The 18693-nt window shown below is 43.7% G+C and overlaps 1 protein-coding gene across 1 annotated transcript in view; it reads right to left on the reverse strand.

The window, feature by feature from the left end:
* Positions 1 to 18693, reverse strand: part of LOC149461856 (uncharacterized) — a 110962-nt gene that overhangs the window by 33560 nt on the left and 58709 nt on the right. The window contains exon 2 of the mRNA XM_089677721.1: positions 17022 to 18076. Within this exon, the coding sequence (XP_089533847.1) occupies positions 17022 to 18076 (1055 nt within the window). The remainder of the gene's footprint in view (positions 1 to 17021; positions 18077 to 18693) is intronic.

Genomic DNA, 18693 nt, shown 5'->3' on the forward strand with positions numbered 1-18693 from the left:
TTTACATGTGAGGATACCAAGGGACCCCACATCCTAAGAGCATCAGAAAAAGCCAGATGGAGGGACATTGGGAGGAGGAGCTGTGAGGTCAGTGTGATGTCATAGGATTCTCTGACTCTTGATGGAGGGACATTGGGAGGAGGGGCTGTGAGGTCAGTGTGATGTCATAGGATATATAGACTCTGGATGGAGGGACATTTGGATGGGAAGATTTGAGAGGTCCTCTATATAAGGCTCCCGTGCAAACCAAATCCTTGTTTCTGGGTGAGTCCTACCTCTCCTAAACTGAAGAGTGACCTTTGACCTTTACCATCCAGAAATCTGTCCGGAATCTGTGGAAGTAAGCTGTCATGTGATCAGGTGACGTGCGGAGGAACGGAGTGTAAATAGCAGACAATTGTCTCCAGAACCCCTAATGGTGGGGATGGATTTGGCGGCGTGCTGGTGCCAAGTTTCCTCCCCCCAGGGTCACTGCAGGTGTGGAGAAAAGCTGTGTAAGAGGATATGGAGGAGAGATGAGGAGGAGATCCAGGAATCAGGAGAAAGGTCAGGGCAGGCAACAGACGAGCGCATCCAAGAGACCAAGCCGGGGTCACTACACAGAAAATCAATCCAAGGAAACAACAGGCAGGACGAGGAATAGCAAGAAGGAGCTGAGAGACAAATGAGAATATTGCTCAGCCAATGGGAGATGATCTCAGCATGACTTCCATCATGAAGGAGATGAGGGGGAGGGGAGGAAGTCACTGAAGGTGACCATAGATCCATGGAAATTCAGCTGGTTCAGCAGGGATCGCTCACATTTCCATCCATGTGTGGCCACTGCCGGATAAAAGCCACTCCCCCAGCGGCTGCAGCCAATAGCTTCAGTGCTGATCCGTGTATTCTGAGAGCGGAGGAGTCCCCCCATTGTCAGAATACAAGAGTGCAGCGGGGAGGATTCCCCCATCCACCTCCAATGTGTGGATGGGGGAATCACTTCTATTTCCTTCCATGACCTTTTTGTCTCCCGCTCCCTTAACCTAGTAGCAATTACAGAAACCTGACTCCAAGCAGCAGATTCTGCTTCCACCGCAGCACTTCCCTATGGAGGCCTCCTCTGGACCCACTCACCCAGACCCAGTGGTCAGAAAGGTGGTGGGGTTGGTTTGCTTCTATCCCCACTGAGCACCTTTCAAGTCCCCCCTAACCCTCCCTCTCTATCCTTCTCTTCTTTCCAGACTCACTGCATCCGGCTGTTTTCTCCCATTTCTCTGAGGATTGCAGTGATCTATCGGCCTCCTGGACCCGTGTCCCGCTTTCTTGATGATTTCTCCGCCTGGCTACCCTACTTTCTCTCCTCTGAACTATCCGCTATCATTCTCAGAGATTTTACCATCCCTATTAATGTCAACAACCCGGCTACATCCCAACCCTTCCACATAACCTCATCTTTTGCGTTAGCACAATGTATACCGTCCTCCACTCACTCTGATGGGAATACATTGTTTTCTCCCATCTTTGCACTCCCTACAACCTCACAAACACCCCCTTTCCTCTCTCTGATCACAATCTCATCACCTTCACAGTCTCCTCGTCTTCAAACACCTATCCCTCCAACCAGCCAACAATTACCCGCAGAAACCTTCACAACTTGAACCCGGCTCCTTTCCATTCTGCAACTGACCAACTCTATGACAGAATCTCTCCCCTGTCCTGTCCTGACCTGGCCACTGCTGTCTATAACAGTTCACTGTCACCCACACTGGACTCACTTGTTCCTCTAACAACACGAAGCATCAGGCCCCGACCGTAACATCTGTGGCAGACTGACCACACCAGAAATTTTTAACAACATAGTTGTACGCTGGAGCAATTGTGGCGTAAAACCAAATCTCAACAAGCATTCACCAGATAAAAATCTGCTTTCTTAACATACAATTCCTCCCTCCATGCTGCCAAACAAGCCGACTTTGTCACTCTCATTAATAGCGGGTCATCCAGTCCTCATCTCTTCTCTACTTTTAACTCTCTACTTTCTCCACCTCCACCCAGCACCTCACTCACTGCTCACGAGATTGCAAATAATTTCAAAAACAAGATTGACACAATTCGTAGGGGCCTCTCCACTGCACAGACATCCATCCCACGTAGCATACCTTATACTAAACCTCCCTCAACACTTTCCTCTTCTGACCTCGCGATTACCAAAGAGGTCACTAAGGTTTTCTCAGAAGCCCGTCTCACCACCTGCCCCCTGGATCCTGTCTCCTCACAGCTACTATGGTCACCCTCTTCTTCCATCCTATGCTCCCTCACTCACATCTTCAATCTTTCCCTCTCTACTGGTGCCTTCCCCTCCCCTCTAAAGCATGTGCATATAACTCCCATACTTAAAAAGCTTTCCCTGGACCCCACCAACCTGAACAACTTAACACCCATCTCCCTGCTGCCATTTACCTCGAAACTCCTAGAACGCTTAGTCTACAATCACCTGAGCTCCTCCCACCTCACCGACAACCATCTTCTTCACCCTTTACAGTCTGGCTTTTGCTCACTACACTCCACTGAAACTGCCCTACTAAACCTCACTAATGATCTACTAACTGCTAAAACCAATGGCCACTACTCCATACTCATCCCAACCAATGGCCACTACTCCATACTCATCCCAACCAATGGTCACTACAGCGTACTCATCCCAACCAATGGTCACTACTCCATACTCATCCCAACCAATGGCCACTACTCCATACTCATCCCAACCGATGGCCACTACTCCGTACTCATCCCAACCGATGGCCACTACTCCGTACTCATCCCAACCAATGGCCACTACTCCATACTCATCCCAACCAATGGCCACTACTCCGTACTCATCCCAACCAATGGCCACTACTTCATACTCATCCCAACCAATGGCCACTACTCTGTACTCTTACTACTTGACCTCTCTGTGGCTTTTGATACTGTTAACCATCCCCTCCTCAAAAAACTCCACTCTCTTGGCCTCCGAGATTCTGCTCTCTCCTGGTTCTCCTCCTACCTATCGCAACGCTCCTTCAGCGTTACCTATAATGCTGCCTCCTCCTCTTCACTCCCTCTCTCTGTAGGGGTCCCTCAAGGTTCTGTTCTTGGACCGCTTCTATTCTCCATCTACACCTCCCTTGGTCACTTGATAAACTCCCATGGCTTTAAGTACCATCTCTATGCTGATTACACACAAATCTATCTTTCTACTCCTCACCTCACCCCTTCAGTCTCCTCCTCACCTCACCCCTTTCCAAAACTGAGCTCTTAGTATTCCCTCCAGCCCGTGCCCCCTCCCCTGACTTCTCCATCAAGATCAATAACAAGACCATCAGTCCCTCCCCTCATGCCAGGGTACTAGGTGTAATCCTAGACTCCCATCTGTCCTTTCAGCCCCAAATCCAATCACTGTCCAAATCTTGTAGACTTCACCTCCCCAACATCTCCAAGATACGCCCGTTCCTAACCTCGGAAACCATTAAGCAACTTATTCACTCCCTTGTTATATCTCACCTTGACTATTATAACTCCCTTCTCATTGGCCGACCTCATCGCAGGCCTTCCTCTCTTCAGTCTATCATGAATGCTGCCACCAGACTCATCCATCTTACTAACAGTTCTGTATCTGTCATCCCTCTCTGCCATTCCCTCCACTGGCCTCCACCCCTCTCTGCTAATCCCTCCACTGGCCTCCACTCAGTGTCCTCCATCCCTCTCTGCCATTCCCTCCACTGGCCTCCACTCAGTGTCCTCCACTGATCTCTGCCAATCCCTCCACTGGCCTCCACTCAGTGTCCTCCATCCCTCTCTGCCAATCCCTCCACTGGCCTCCACTCAGTGGCCTCCACCGCTCTCTGCCAATCCCTCCACTGGCCTCCACTCAGTGTCCTTCATCCCTCTCTGCCAATCCCTCCACTGGCCTCCATTCAGTGTCCTCCACCCCTCTCTGCCAATCCCTCCACTGGCTTCCCATTGCCCAACGGATAAAATTCAAAACACTAACAATAATGTATAAAGCTATTTCTAACTCTGCCCCAAATTACATCACCAATCTTGTCTCTAAATATCACCCAAACCGTCCTCTCTGCTCCTCGCAAGACCTCCTACTCTCTAGCTCCCTTGTCTCCTCCTCCCATGCTCATCTCCAGGACTTCTCCCATCCTCTGGAACTCTCTATCCCAATTTATCAGACTATTCCCTACTCTGCTCACTTTTATCCTGCCTTCAGCTAATACTGGAATCTTCTATTCCTCCTACCAGTCCATCCCCCACAGTTACTACCTTTTGAACTACTAGCCCCTCCCTCCTAGATTGTAAGCTCCCAGGATCAGGCCCTCCTTTCCCTCTTGTATTGAACTGTATTGTTGCTGTATTGTCTCCTGTTATATTGTAAAGCGCTGAGCAAACTGTTGGCACCATAAATCCTGTATAATAATAGTATTTTTTTCTCTCATCCCGCTGGTTGAACAACAAAACTGAACCATGTAGGCCAGCTTTGGGAGCAAGATATATTATCATCAACTCCTCCCCCTGAAGGGGTTCATCTGGGTCCCCACACTATATATGTGTGTATCATCATCTGCTGGAGATAAAAGACATCACAGTGACTATGGAGGAAGAGGACGGACATGACTATGGAGGAAGAGGACGGACATGATAATGGAGGAAGAGGATGGACATGATGGGGGGTTACTGGGTGTAAATAGAAAATAACATCTTATTACCTCCTCTGCTGCTACTTCCACCGGTGTCTCTTTTTCTTTGTGCCACATGGAACTTTGTCTTTATTTCATGTCACGTCCTGTCTGTACCTGACATCACTTCCTGTCTGTACCTGACATCACTTCCCATCTGTACCTGACATCACTTCCTGTCTGTCTTCCATAGAGACTTCCTGTCTATGTAGAAGTGAGATCCCCACCTTGTGGAGCTCAGAGGAACTGCAGCCATAGAAGCATCTGGTAGTGTAGATCTCATTTGTTGCCACAAGTTTTTAAAAATTGAAGAAAAAAACAAAAACATTTTTTCTTTTCTATTTTTATATTTCAAAACCTTGTGAGAAAAAATGAGATCTGAAAAATACTCACCATGCCTCTTTTTAAATTCCTTGGGGTGTCTACTTTCCAGACAGGTGCCATTTGGGAGGGGGGGGGGGGCTATCCTGGCATATCAGGGCCTCCAAAACTGTGATAGGTAGTGAGGAAGTGAAGTGAGAAAGTTACGCACCTTCAGGCTTTCAAAGCAGTCATTGGATTTCAGGCTCCTGTATGTGGCTAGGCTCCCAAAAAGTCTCACACATGTGGTATCCCCATACTCGGTAGAAGTAGCAGAATGTATTTTGGGGTGCAATTCCACATATACCCATGGCTTGTGCGAGAAATAAATCATTTAAATGACAACTTTGTGTAAAAAAAAGTTTTTGTCATTTTCCAGAAACTTGTGGAAATAAAAAAACTCTTCCATGGACTCAATATGCCTCTCAGCAGACAGCTTAGGGTGTCTACTTTCCGAAAAGGGGTCATTTTAGGGGTGTTTGTACTATCCTGGTATTGTAGCACCTCAAGAAATGTGATGAGCAGTCAGAAAGTAAAAGCTGTATAAATTGCAGTATCTATACCATAGTTTGTAGACGCTATAACTATCACACAAAGCAATCAATATACACTTATTGGGAATTTTTTAACCAAAAACATGGAGCAGAATACATTTTGGCTTAAATTTATGATGCAATTTTAGTTTTTTTTGGATATTGTTTATGACAGAAATGAGAAAATGTTTTTTTAAAAAAAAAAAATTTCTCAAAAATGTATTTGTTTATAGCACCAAAAATAAAAACCGCACAGGTGATCAAATATCACCAAAAGAAATCTCTATTTGTGTGAAAAAAAGGACATAAATTTCATTTATGTACCGTATTGCATGACCGCGCAATTGTCAGTTAAACTAGTGCAGCGCTGTATAACAAAACAATGGTGTAAATTGCAGTATGTACTGTATACCATAGTTTGTAGACACTATAACTTTCACACAAACCAATCAATATACACTTATTGGGATTTTTTTCACCAAAAACATGGAGCAGAATACATTTTGGCCTAAATTTATAACTAACTTTGAGTTTACTATATATTTTTTATAGCCGAAAGTAAAAAATATTGTTTTTCTTCAAAATTTTCGGTATTTTTTTGTTTATAGCACAAAAAATAAAAAGTACACAGGTGATCAAATATCACCAAAAGAAAGCTCTATTTGTGTGAAAAAAAGGACGTAAATTTAGTTTGGGTGCAGCATTGCATGACCGCGCAATTATCAGTTGAATTAGTGCAGTGCCTAGTAGCAAAAGAAGGCGTGGTCATTAAGGGGGGTAAATCCTCTGGAGGGCACGTGGTTAATGATATACAAACATATTTTGCTGTCTTCTGTTGATCAAACACAAGATGGCGCTGATGAATCGTTTTGATTCCTCTTTGATATTGGTTTTCTATTGAGCCAATCATTTGAGATATGTGTCATCTTGTCTTGATTTCTTATAAGGTGTTGCCAATATAATGAACCAATGAGAACAGAGGCGGCTCTTTAGGAGCTCACTTAATGCACTGCTGATCACACCCTCGGACGAAGTCGTGTGACGAAACGTGTTAGGGCATGGTCCAGCAGTAACATTATCACGCACACCGTATCATGTGTCCGGACCATGTGACCACAACCTTGTCATCTGTTGAAGGCTGGTGAGACGCCACTGTGTGTGTAGGAAGCGGTGTACTAAGCGCTGCAGGCTGAAAGATTTTAATATACAAGGCTTTGCTGTACTGACATAATGTGAGTGCGGTTATTATGGGGTATTCTGTTGGAATACATTTTCTGACACGGTATTACGCTATGGAGAGTGTTTTTTACTTTGTTCACATGTGACCTATGGAGCTCATTGGGGTCGTCTGCTGATTACAAATGATATGCTGCGGAGTTTATCATACCTGCTGAGTATATAAAGATATGCTGGTTGTTCCCCAGTCTCTGGTGAGTTTGCACTTTGATGGGGTGCTGAGCGCTGGATCATCCACTGGTGAAGGAAGATTACAGGATCCCAGAACTTCATTGATTGAAGATCATATATGCTCTATATGGACTTTATTTCATGGACTTTATTTAGGATCCAATATGTTTTGTTTTTGCACACATTATTATATTTGGTGGTTGGATTACTATTATTAGTATTATTTTTATTAATTTCAATTATTTTGTGGTGAACGCTATTATTGTGGTTATATATTTAATTTCACAAATTTGATACATTTTGGGCTATTGTATAATAGCAGCTCCTATTCAATCAGCTATTTCCCAGGACTACATTCTTAAGGCGCGATGATGTAGACTTTGGAATATATTGATCTGCTATTGATATCATTCACTGGGGTTTACATTTATTATTTAAATCAGAACCACTTGCAGAATTGAGTGATAATGATTTGTGGGGGAAATTCCTCATCAGACACTGAAAACGATTCTGCGACTGAACTCAGTGATGTGTGAACTTTGCGCTCTATTTCACATTTCAGTGTTTTTTGTTTGATTATATTATCGAATTATATTTATTATTATATTATTATTTTGTATGATTATTTATTAAATTATAATTTATGATTTTGTGTTTCAAATTTTATCATACCCGGGATGTTTACTAGACTCTTGTTCGGACAGATTTCAGTGAGTTATTCCTAAAAATTACAGGCCTACAATAAAAAACAACATATTTCCATTGAAAATAATGTACCGCTTTGAGCACAGAAATACTGACATAATCAGACCACTAGGGGGGTTAAGCGATTGCCCCCAGAGGTAGGTAATCTCTGGCCAGTGATTGGGGTGACAGGTACCCCCCTGTCACCGTTGCTGCTTTTCACTACTTGTCAGAACAAACTTTTAATGTTTCCCTGTTCTGACTATAGCCCTTCAAACAGCCTGGGGAGCTCCCGAACTTGCCAATAGTTCAATCCCCCCCGAGGACCTTTCTGAAGTATTCTGACAGATTTTTTTCCTAAATTGCTCCTATTTCCCCAAGAAGGATTAGAGCAAACGTGAATAATCAGAATGTGAGTGCTTGGAGTCCAGCAGGCGGGTAATGGAGGCACAGCTACTTGCAGTATGGGGTGTAGTAGTTACAATATAACTGTTGTTCACAGATCTAACTACACACTTACAATCCACAGTTAGTAGATTACAGAGGACAGATCCATACACAACAAGACCATTCCGTGTGATTTAGGCCCACAGGTGCATTTCAGTTGCAAAGATTGGGAAGCGTCTTAACCTAATCTCATTGGAGGGTCAACTGGACCTGCTTTAGGCAGATTGGCACAGATCCTACGTTTTATTTCACTGCCTCCAAGAGTCCAGTCAGATCCCTTTCATCCACACTCACACCCCGCTGCAATAGCTGCACCCAGCAGTTAGGATGTTTCCTCATTCACTCTCAGTACAAGTTTATGTCAGTTATACTGTTCATAATCATCTCATCAAAGTGTTCGTAAAGACAAAAGGTAACAATGACATTGGACAAAGCTTACTAGTCTAGGTATCTCACACAACATGGAAGACAGACATGAAAACAAAGAAAGATGTAAATAATTCTCTGTATTCCACACAAGAAGTAACATTTACCTAAACGTTCAGACTTCCTCACCAAGGGGCTCCATTTGTTTCGGCGGTGTTGCTCCCGCACTTATTCACTTGGTTCTATACAGATTATAAATGTAATCAGTGATCACAACCTTTTGTCTATACAGGAATTCAGCCAATCCTCATCCGGATATTACCAATAGTGTTTATACCAAAGGATAACAACTGGGAAAAAAATAAAGATCTCATTTACACAGAAAAGAAGCTTGCTATGATGGAATATAACAAAATATAATGTAGCCGGTATAACTGTAAAAGTAGTAATATTACAATGCAAATACAGAATGTTACCAATACAAAGAGACTACAGGAAAGAATGTCACCGATACAAAGAGACTACAGGAAAGAGTGTCACAGATACAAAGAAACTACAGGAAAGAATGTCACCGATACAAAGAGACTACAGGAAAGAGTGTCACCGATACAAAGAGACTACAGGAGAGAATGTCACCGATACAAAGAGACTACAGAAAAGAATGTCACCGATACAAAGAGACTACAGGAAAGAATGTCACCGATACAAAGAGACTACAGGAGAGAATGTCACCGATACAAAGAGAGACTACAGGAAAGAATGTCACCGATATAGAGAGACTACAGGAAAGAATGTCACCGATACAAAGAGACTACAGGAAAGAATGTCACCGATACAAAGAGACTACAGGAAAGAATGTCACCAATTCAAAGAGACTACAGGAAAGAATGTCACCGATACAAAGAGAGACTACAGGAAAGAATGTCACCGATACAGAGAGACTACAGGAAAGAATGTCACCGATACAAAGAGACTACAGGAAGGAATGTCACCGATACAGAGAGACTACAGGAAAGAATGTTACCGATACAAAGAGACTACAGGACAGAATGTCACCGATACAAAGAGACTACAGGAAAGAATGTCACCGATACAAAGAGACTACAGGAAAGAATGTCACCGATACAAAGAGACTACAGGAAAGAATGTTACCGATACAAAGAGACTGCAGGAAGGAATGTCACCGATACAAAGAGACTACAGGAAAGAATGTCACCGATACAAAGAGACTACAGGAAAGAGTGTCACCGATACAAAGAGACTACAGGAGAGAATGTCACCGATACAAAGAGACTACAGGAAAGAATGTCACCGATACAAAGAGACTACAGGAGAGAATGTCACCGATACAAAGAGAGACTACAGGAAAGAATGTCACCGATATAGAGAGACTACAGGAAAGAATGTCACCGATACAAAGAGACTACAGGAAAGAATGTCACCGATACAAAGAGACTACAGGAAAGAATGTCACCAATTCAAAGAGACTACAGGAAAGAATGTCACCGATACAAAGAGAGACTACAGGAAAGAATGTCACCGATACAGAGAGACTACAGGAAAGAATGTCACCGATACAAAGAGACTACAGGAAGGAATGTCACCGATACAGAGAGACTACAGGAAAGAATGTTACCGATACAAAGAGACTACAGGACAGAATGTCACCGATACAAAGAGACTACAGGAAAGAATGTCACCGATACAAAGAGACTACAGGAAAGAATGTCACCGATACAAAGAGACTACAGGAAAGAATGTTACCGATACAAAGAGACTGCAGGAAGGAATGTCACCGATACAAAGAGACTACAGGAAAGAATGTCACCGATACAAAGAGACTACAGGAAAGAATGTCACCGATACAAAGAGACTACAGGAAAGAATGTCACCGATACAAAGAGACTACAGGAAAGAATGTCACCGATACAAAGAGACTACAGGAAAGAATGTCACCGATACAAAGAGACTGCAGGAAGGAATGTCACCGATATAAAGAGACTACAGGAAAGAATGTCACCGATACAAAGAGACTACAGGAAAGAATGTCACCGATACAAAGAGACTACAGGAAAGAATGTCACCGATACAAAGAGACTACAGGAAGGAATGTCACCGATACAGAGAGACTACAGGAAACAATGTCACCGATACAAAGAGACTACAGGAAAGACTGTCACCGATACAGAGAGACTACAGGAAAGAATGTTACCGATACAAAGAGACTACAGGAAAGAATGTCACCGATACAAAGAGACTACAGGAAAGAATGTCACCGATACAGAGAGACTACAGGAAAGAATGTTACCGATACAGAGAGACTACAGGAAAGAACGTCACCGATACAGAGAGACTACAGGAAAGAATGTCACCGATACAAAGAGACTACAGGAAAGAATGTTACCGATACATAGAGACTACAGGAAAGAATGTCACCGATACAGAGAGACTACAGGAAAGAACGTCACCGATACAAAGAGACTACAGGAAAGAACGTCACCGATACAAAGAGACTACAGGAAAGAACGTCACCGATACAAAGAGACTACAGGAAAGAACGTCACCGATACAAAGAGACTACAGGAAAGAATGTCACCGATACAGAGAGACTACAGGAAAGAACGTCACCGATACAAAGAGACTACAGGAAAGAACGTCACCGATACAGAGAGACTACAGGAAAGAATGTCACCAATACAGAGAGACTACAGGAAAGAATGTTACCGATACAAAGAGACTACAGGAAAGAATGTCACCGATACAAAGAGACTACAGGAAAGAATGTCACCGATACAGAGAGACTACAGGAAAGAATGTTACCGATACAGAGAGACTACAGGAAAGAACGTCACCGATACAGAGAGACTACAGGAAAGAATGTCACCGATACAAAGAGACTACAGGAAAGAGTGTTACCGATACATAGAGACTACAGGAAAGAATATCACCGATACAAAGAGACTACAGAAAAGAGTGTCACCGATACAAAGAGACTACAGGAAAGAATGTCACCGATACAAAGAGACTACAGGAAAGAATGTCACCGATACAGAGAGACTACAGGAAAGAACGTCACCGATACAAAGAGACTACAGGAAAGAATGTCACCGATACAGAGAGACTACAGGAAAGAACGTCACCGATACAAAGAGACTACAGGAAAGAATGTCACCGATACAAAGAGACTACAGGAAAGAATGTCACCGATACAGAGAGACTACAGGAAAGAACGTCACCGATACAAAGAGACTACAGGAAAGAATGTCACCGATACAAAGAGACTACAGGAAAGAATGTCACCGATACAGAGAGACTACAGGAAAGAATGTCACCGATACAAAGAGACTACAGGAAAGAATGTCACCGATACAGAGAGACTACAGGAAAGAATGTCACCGATACAAAGAGACTACAGGAAAGAATGTCACCGATACAGAGAGACTACAGGAAAGAATGTTACCGATACAGAGAGACTACAGGAAGGAACGTCACCGATACAGAGAGACTACAGGAAAGAATGTCACCGATACAAAGAGACTACAGGAAAGAGTGTCACCGATACAAAGAGACTACAGGAAAGAATGTTACCGATACATAGAGACTACAGGAAAGAATGTCACCGATACAGAGAGACTACAGGAAAGAACGTCACCGATACAAAGAGACTACAGGAAAGAATGTCACCGATACAAAGAGACTACAGGAAAGAATGTCACCGATACAAAGAGACTACAGGAAAGAACGTCACCGATACAAAGAGACTACAGGAAAGAATGTCACCGATACAAAGAGACTACAGGAAAGAGTGTCACCGATACAGAGAGACTACAGGAAAGAACGTCACCGATACAAAGAGACTACAGGAAAGAATGTCACCGATACAGAGAGACTACAGGAAAGAACGTCACCGATACAAAGAGACTACAGGAAAGAACGTCACCGATACAAAGAGACTACAGGAAAGAATGTCACCGATACAGAGAGACTACAGGAAAGAATGTCACCGATACAAAGAGACTACAGGAAAGAATGTCACCGATACAGAGAGACTACAGGAAAGAATGTCACCGATACAAAGAGACTACAGGAAAGAATGTCACCGATACAAAGAGACTACAGGAAAGAATGTCACCGATACAGAGAGACTACAGGAAAGAATGTCACCGATACAAAGAGACTACAGGAAAGAATGTCACCGATACAGAGAGACTACAGGAAAGAATGTCACCGATACAAAGAGACTACAGGAAAGAATGTCACCGATACAGAGAGACTACAGGAAAGAATGTTACCGATACAGAGAGACTACAGGAAGGAACGTCACCGATACAGAGAGACTACAGGAAAGAATGTCACCGATACAAAGAGACTACAGGAAAGAGTGTCACCGATACAAAGAGACTACAGGAAAGAATGTTACCGATACATAGAGACTACAGGAAAGAATGTCACCGATACAGAGAGACTACAGGAAAGAACGTCACCGATACAAAGAGACTACAGGAAAGAATGTCACCGATACAAAGAGACTACAGGAAAGAATGTCACCGATACAGAGAGACTACAGGAAAGAACGTCACCGATACAAAGAGACTACAGGAAAGAATGTCACCGATACAGAGAGACTACAGGAAAGAATGTCACCGATACAGAGAGACTACAGGAAAGAACGTCACCGATACAGAGAGACTACAGGAAAGAATGTCACCGATACAGAGAGACTACAGGAAAGAATGTCACCGATACAAAGAGACTACAGAAAAGAATGTCACCGATACAAAGAGACTACAGGAAAGAATGTCACCGATACAAAGAGACTACAGGAAAGAATGTCACCGATACAGAGAGACTACAGGAAAGAACGTCACCGATACAAAGAGACTACAGGAAAGAACGTCACCGATACAGAGAGACTACAGGAAAGAACGTCACCGATACAAAGAGACTACAGGAAAGAACGTCACCGATACAAAGAGACTACAGGAAAGAACGTCACCGATACAGAGAGACTACAGGAAAGAACGTCACCGATACAAAGAGACTACAGGAAAGAATGTTACCGATACAGAGAGACTACAGGAAAGAACGTCACCGATACAGAGAGACTACAGGAAAGAACGTCACCGATACAAAGAGACTACAGGAAAGAACGTCACCGATACAGAGAGACTACAGGAATGAACGTCACCGATACAAAGAGACTACAGGAAAGAATGTCACCGATACAAAGAGACTACAGGAAAGAATGTCACCGATACAGAGAGACTACAGGAAAGAATGTCACCGATACAGAGAGACTACAGGAAAGAACGTCACCGATACAAAGAGACTACAGGAAAGAACGTCACCGATACAAAGAGACTACAGGAAAGAATGTCACCGATACAAAGAGACTACAGGAAAGAATGTCACCGATACAAAGAGAGACTACAGGAAAGAATGTCACCGATACAAAGAGAGACTACAGGAAAGAATGTCACCGATACAAAGAGACTACAGGAAGGAATGTCACCGATACAAAGAGACTACAGGAAAGAGTGTCACCGATACAAAGAGACTACAGGAAAGAATGTCACCGATACAAAGAGACTACAGGAAAGAATGATACCGATACAGAGAGACTACAGGAAAGAATGTCATCGATACAGAGAGACTACAGGAAGGAATGTTACAGAAAAGAAACATAGAATAATACATTACACAGACATCCTGATGACTGGGCTTCCAAAGAGGCAGAAATGTGAGCAATGGCATACTTTATACCCCTCCCCCCTCCATTCCAGGTAGTCACACCCTTCAATAGGTTCCAGTATTGCTATTTCTGTTCAATGGGGGCTCTGTGATTTGTGAAAGACATTGGCCAACTGTAGCTCATCAGATGGAATAGGATAGGCCAATGTCCAGCGAAGCGTACCTCCTCTGAATTCAGTTCCCACAGGACAATCTATGACAATACTCCCTAGGAGGTGTTAGAAATGACGCCTCCAGGGATTATTCATCCAGATGGCCCCACTGTCATAAATCTCTACAGGAAAACATCTAAGGGGGGTGCTGAGGTGATGCAACAGATGGGAAATAAGTTACAGGAATTGAGACCCCTATCAGAAGTTCACAATAATATTACAAATTATTATAGGCCTAAAATATCTATCACATGTCTAGGAGATAGGTGGGGTGGGGGTTGTGGATTGTTTGGTGTTATGTGGTTGCATCCCATTGTTCTATTGTGTGTCTTGCTTGGGAGCAAACTATTATGGGATGTATGTGTTTATGTATTGGCTTAGTGGAGGGTGTCTGCAGCAGCCCTCCTTCCTGATGGGACTGTCTGCTAGTGTGAAGTTTGAATACCTGTGTGTCTCTTGTTACTAAATGTAGATTGCCCCACCCTGTGTCATTATGCAGGGAGGGGGGATTGTCCCCTGAGTGTATATCTTGTATCTGTGTTCAAATAAAGTAGCCTACTTTCTGGCTTACTTCAAATCTGTGGTGTCTGTTGTCGGTGTTCGGATGGGGAAGCGGTATTCTCACAGAAGTACTCAGCGCAGACTGGGACGGTTCCATTACAATGCCCATTATGGACAAGAGCCCCCCCCCCATGCTCCTTTGTATACACAGAGCTGGAGAAGGGATTTCATACATTGTCCTTCTCTTTGTCCCCCCCCCTCTAGATGGTTCTGTAAAGGGCCTACATGCTGGGACCGGACCTTTCTACTATTCATATATTGGAGGAATGTTTTGGGGTCGTCCTGACAGCTTTCTGTCGTTTGTTTTCAATTTTTGTGTCTTTATTTCCTTTTTGCATCTTCTGTTCTATTCTTTGTAATGTGTAAACGATGATCGCGTTCCTTCATTGTTATATTTAATAAAAGCTCTTTTCTTATTATCTATAGCTTTTGTAACTTTGGCCGTCAGCCACATAGGTTGGATTTGTAGCCTTTTATACTTGTTGCCCATGGGAGTATAATTTGCAGTGTGGTCACATACAGTCTTTGGGAAGAACTCCCATTTCTGTGTTGTGTTCATCGATGCCAATATTCCCTCCCAGTCTAAGTCTTGGAGAGCAGCTCTCAGCCTTGGAAAACTAGCTCTCTTAAAATTGAGCATTTATTTTTCCCGTATGTGCTCGCTGTTTAGAGCTAACAATAAATGAAATCATGTTATGGTCACGGCTACCCAGATGTTCTTTTATATGGACATTCATAATATGCTCTGCATGGTTGGAGATGACCAGGTCCAGCAGAGCATCATTCCTAGTTGGGGCCTCTATGAACTGCACCATAAAATTGTCCTGTAGTAGGTTTATACATTTTTGCCCTTTAATTGTTCCTGCAGTACCATTACTCCAGTCAGTTTCCAGATTGTTACCATCCCCCATTATTATCACTGTCCCAGCCCTTTCAAACATGTCCATATGTGCAAGGAGCTGAGTCTCCACCTCCTCGTTAACACTGGGAGGCCTATAACAAACTCCAATGTCGACCTTTGTAGTACCGCCCCCCATGTGCACTTCCACCCATAATACTTCAGCCTCATCACACTCTCCATCAACTAGGTCCTCTTTCACACTCGCTCTGAGATGACTTCTCACATAGAGACAGACACCACCACCTTTCCTCTTTCCCCCGTCTCTCCGAAAGAGAACCTAGCCAGGAATATGAATGGCCCAGTCATGTGAGGAATGAAGCCAAGATTCAGCAATACCAATTCAATCCTAGTTCTCTTCATGCACCAAACCTTCCAACTCACCTATTGTGCTGGGCACACTTCTGACATTGGTGAGGAAACACTTTCATTCACTGACACCTTGTTCATTCACTGACACCTTGTTCATTCACTGACACCTCGTTCATTCACTGACACCTTGTTCATTCTCTGACACCATGTTCACATGGATTTTGTGTATTTTTTATTTTCATACAAATGGTACCAATTCCACTGGTTGTTTGTAACATGGGAACCTTCTTATCATCTGCCATAGCCCTCCCCCCATCTTTCCCCATTCCACCCCCCAATAAGTACTGACCCTGTCTGATCTTTCTACCCCATTATAATTGAATTCTCCCTTCCCCCCTCAATCCTACTTTATATAGTCCTCCAGACTTCCCATAAACCCCTCCCCCAGCACAGCAGACCCCCTTCCATGTAGGTGCAGACCATCTCTAGTATATAGGCTGCACCCCAATGAAAAGTCAGCCCAGTGCTCTAGGTCAGGACTCCATTTTTATTTTCTCCTGCTATCAATGGCTGTCCTAGTCCCACACTTCATCCATGTCTTTGGGGGCCTCTGGTCTCCTTATGGACTGTTTCTTCCATGATGAAGATCAGCCATGGAGTATATCTGAGGTGTATATCAGGGTGTGCTTCTTCCCCACATGAGAGCTGGGATGTCCAGCAACATTCATCTAGAAGACATTTCCCGCACTCAAGGCACTAATACACCTCCAGGGTTGTGTGGCACCCCTGATGTACAGGAAGAAAGGACTTCAGTGAAGAACATTTCCTTCACTCAGGAAAAGAAAGTGGCTTCTCTCCTGTGTGATATCTCTGATGTCTGTAAAGACTGGACTTCGTTGAAAAACATTTTCCACACTCAGGACAGGAATATGGCTTCTCCCCGGTGTGAGATCTCTGATGTGTGTAAAGACTGGACTTCACTGAAAAACATTTCCCACACTCAGCACACGAATATGGCTTCTCCCCTGTGTGAGATCTCTGATGTTTGTAAAGATTGGACTTCACTGAAAAACATTTTCCGCACTCAGGACAGGAATATGGCTTCTCCCCCGTGTGAGATCTCTGATGTGTGTAAAGATGGGACTTCACTGAAAAACATTTTCCGCACTCAGGACATGAATACGGCTTCTCCCCCGTGTGAGATCTCTGATGTGTGTAAAGATGGGACTTCACTGAAAAACATTTTCCACACTCAGGACAAGAAAACGGCTTCTCCCCTGTGTGATATCGCTGATGTGTGTGAAGACTGAACTTCCGTGAAAAACTTTTCCCACACTCAGGACAGAAATACGGCATCTCTCCCGTGTGAGATCTCTGATGTCTGTTAAGATGGGACATCTGTGAAAAACTTTTCCCACACTCAGAACAGGAATACAGCTTCTCTCCCGTGTGAGATCTCTGATGTTTGTAAAGATTGGACTTCCTTGAAAAACATTTCACGCACTTAGGACAGGAATACGGCTTCTCCCCCGTGTGAGATCTCTGATGTGTGTAAAGATTGAACTTCACTGAAAAACATTTCCCGCACTCAGGACAGGGATACGTCTTCTCCCCTGTGTGAGATCTTTTATGCACATTAAGTTTGGATTCATAGCAGAAACATTTCCCACACTCAGTACAAGAAAATCTCTTCCCTGTTGGAAGGCCGGCCCGGTCCCGCACAGTCTGAGGTTCCTCAGGATACGAGGAATCCGATGGTCCATCTACACTGGGTGGTGCCGGATGGACATTGGAGGGAGCCGGGTTTTCTCCTGGACTATACTGTGTGATGTCCTCATTTTCTACTTTCCAGTCTGGAGACAAAGTGAGACAATCCTCGGAGGATTTCCTCATCTCCCGGCCATGGACTAAAATACAAAGACAAAGAGGATTACTAGACAGGAGCTGATTGGTTCCCCCAAACCAGGACTCCGCCCACATCAGGCAGCATGGTCTCTGAGGAGCTTACAATTCCACCATCAAGGGAACTAGGAAATGGCTCCTCTGATCTCCTACCAGGTCATTTCTTTATTCATGGACCTTAGTCAGAGAGTGAGGAAACAACCAGAACTGTCTTTTATAGGAGGGACAGTGATGAGGGGATTATAGGACGAGGGTCCCCACCCCCTCTATCACTCATCGCCATCTTCCCAACACAAGAAGTACTGCACTTCCTTATTTACTCCACGATTTAGTCATGAATAAAAGCGGGGCTGAGCCCCACCAGAGGTCAGAGAGTGAGGATGGGGGGAGAACAACCAAGATGGAGACTGGACTGATCCTGAAGACCACCATCATTGGGGTATTGACTCCTCCCTCATTATCACTTTCTGTTTAAGGGTCCAAAGTTAGAGAATGTTATCACATTATTATCACCATGTAAACATCTGTGCTCCAATCACATAATCCGATATAAAATGTCCAGCTGGGAGGAAATGGGTGTAACAAAAGAGAATCCATATTATGTGTATATATAGCAG

The sequence above is a fragment of the Staurois parvus genome, unplaced genomic scaffold, assembly GCF_062004578.1.
Source record: "Staurois parvus isolate SC_StPar_1 unplaced genomic scaffold, SC_StPar_1.0 ptg000191l, whole genome shotgun sequence".
NCBI classification, from domain to species: Eukaryota; Metazoa; Chordata; class Amphibia; order Anura; family Ranidae; genus Staurois; species Staurois parvus.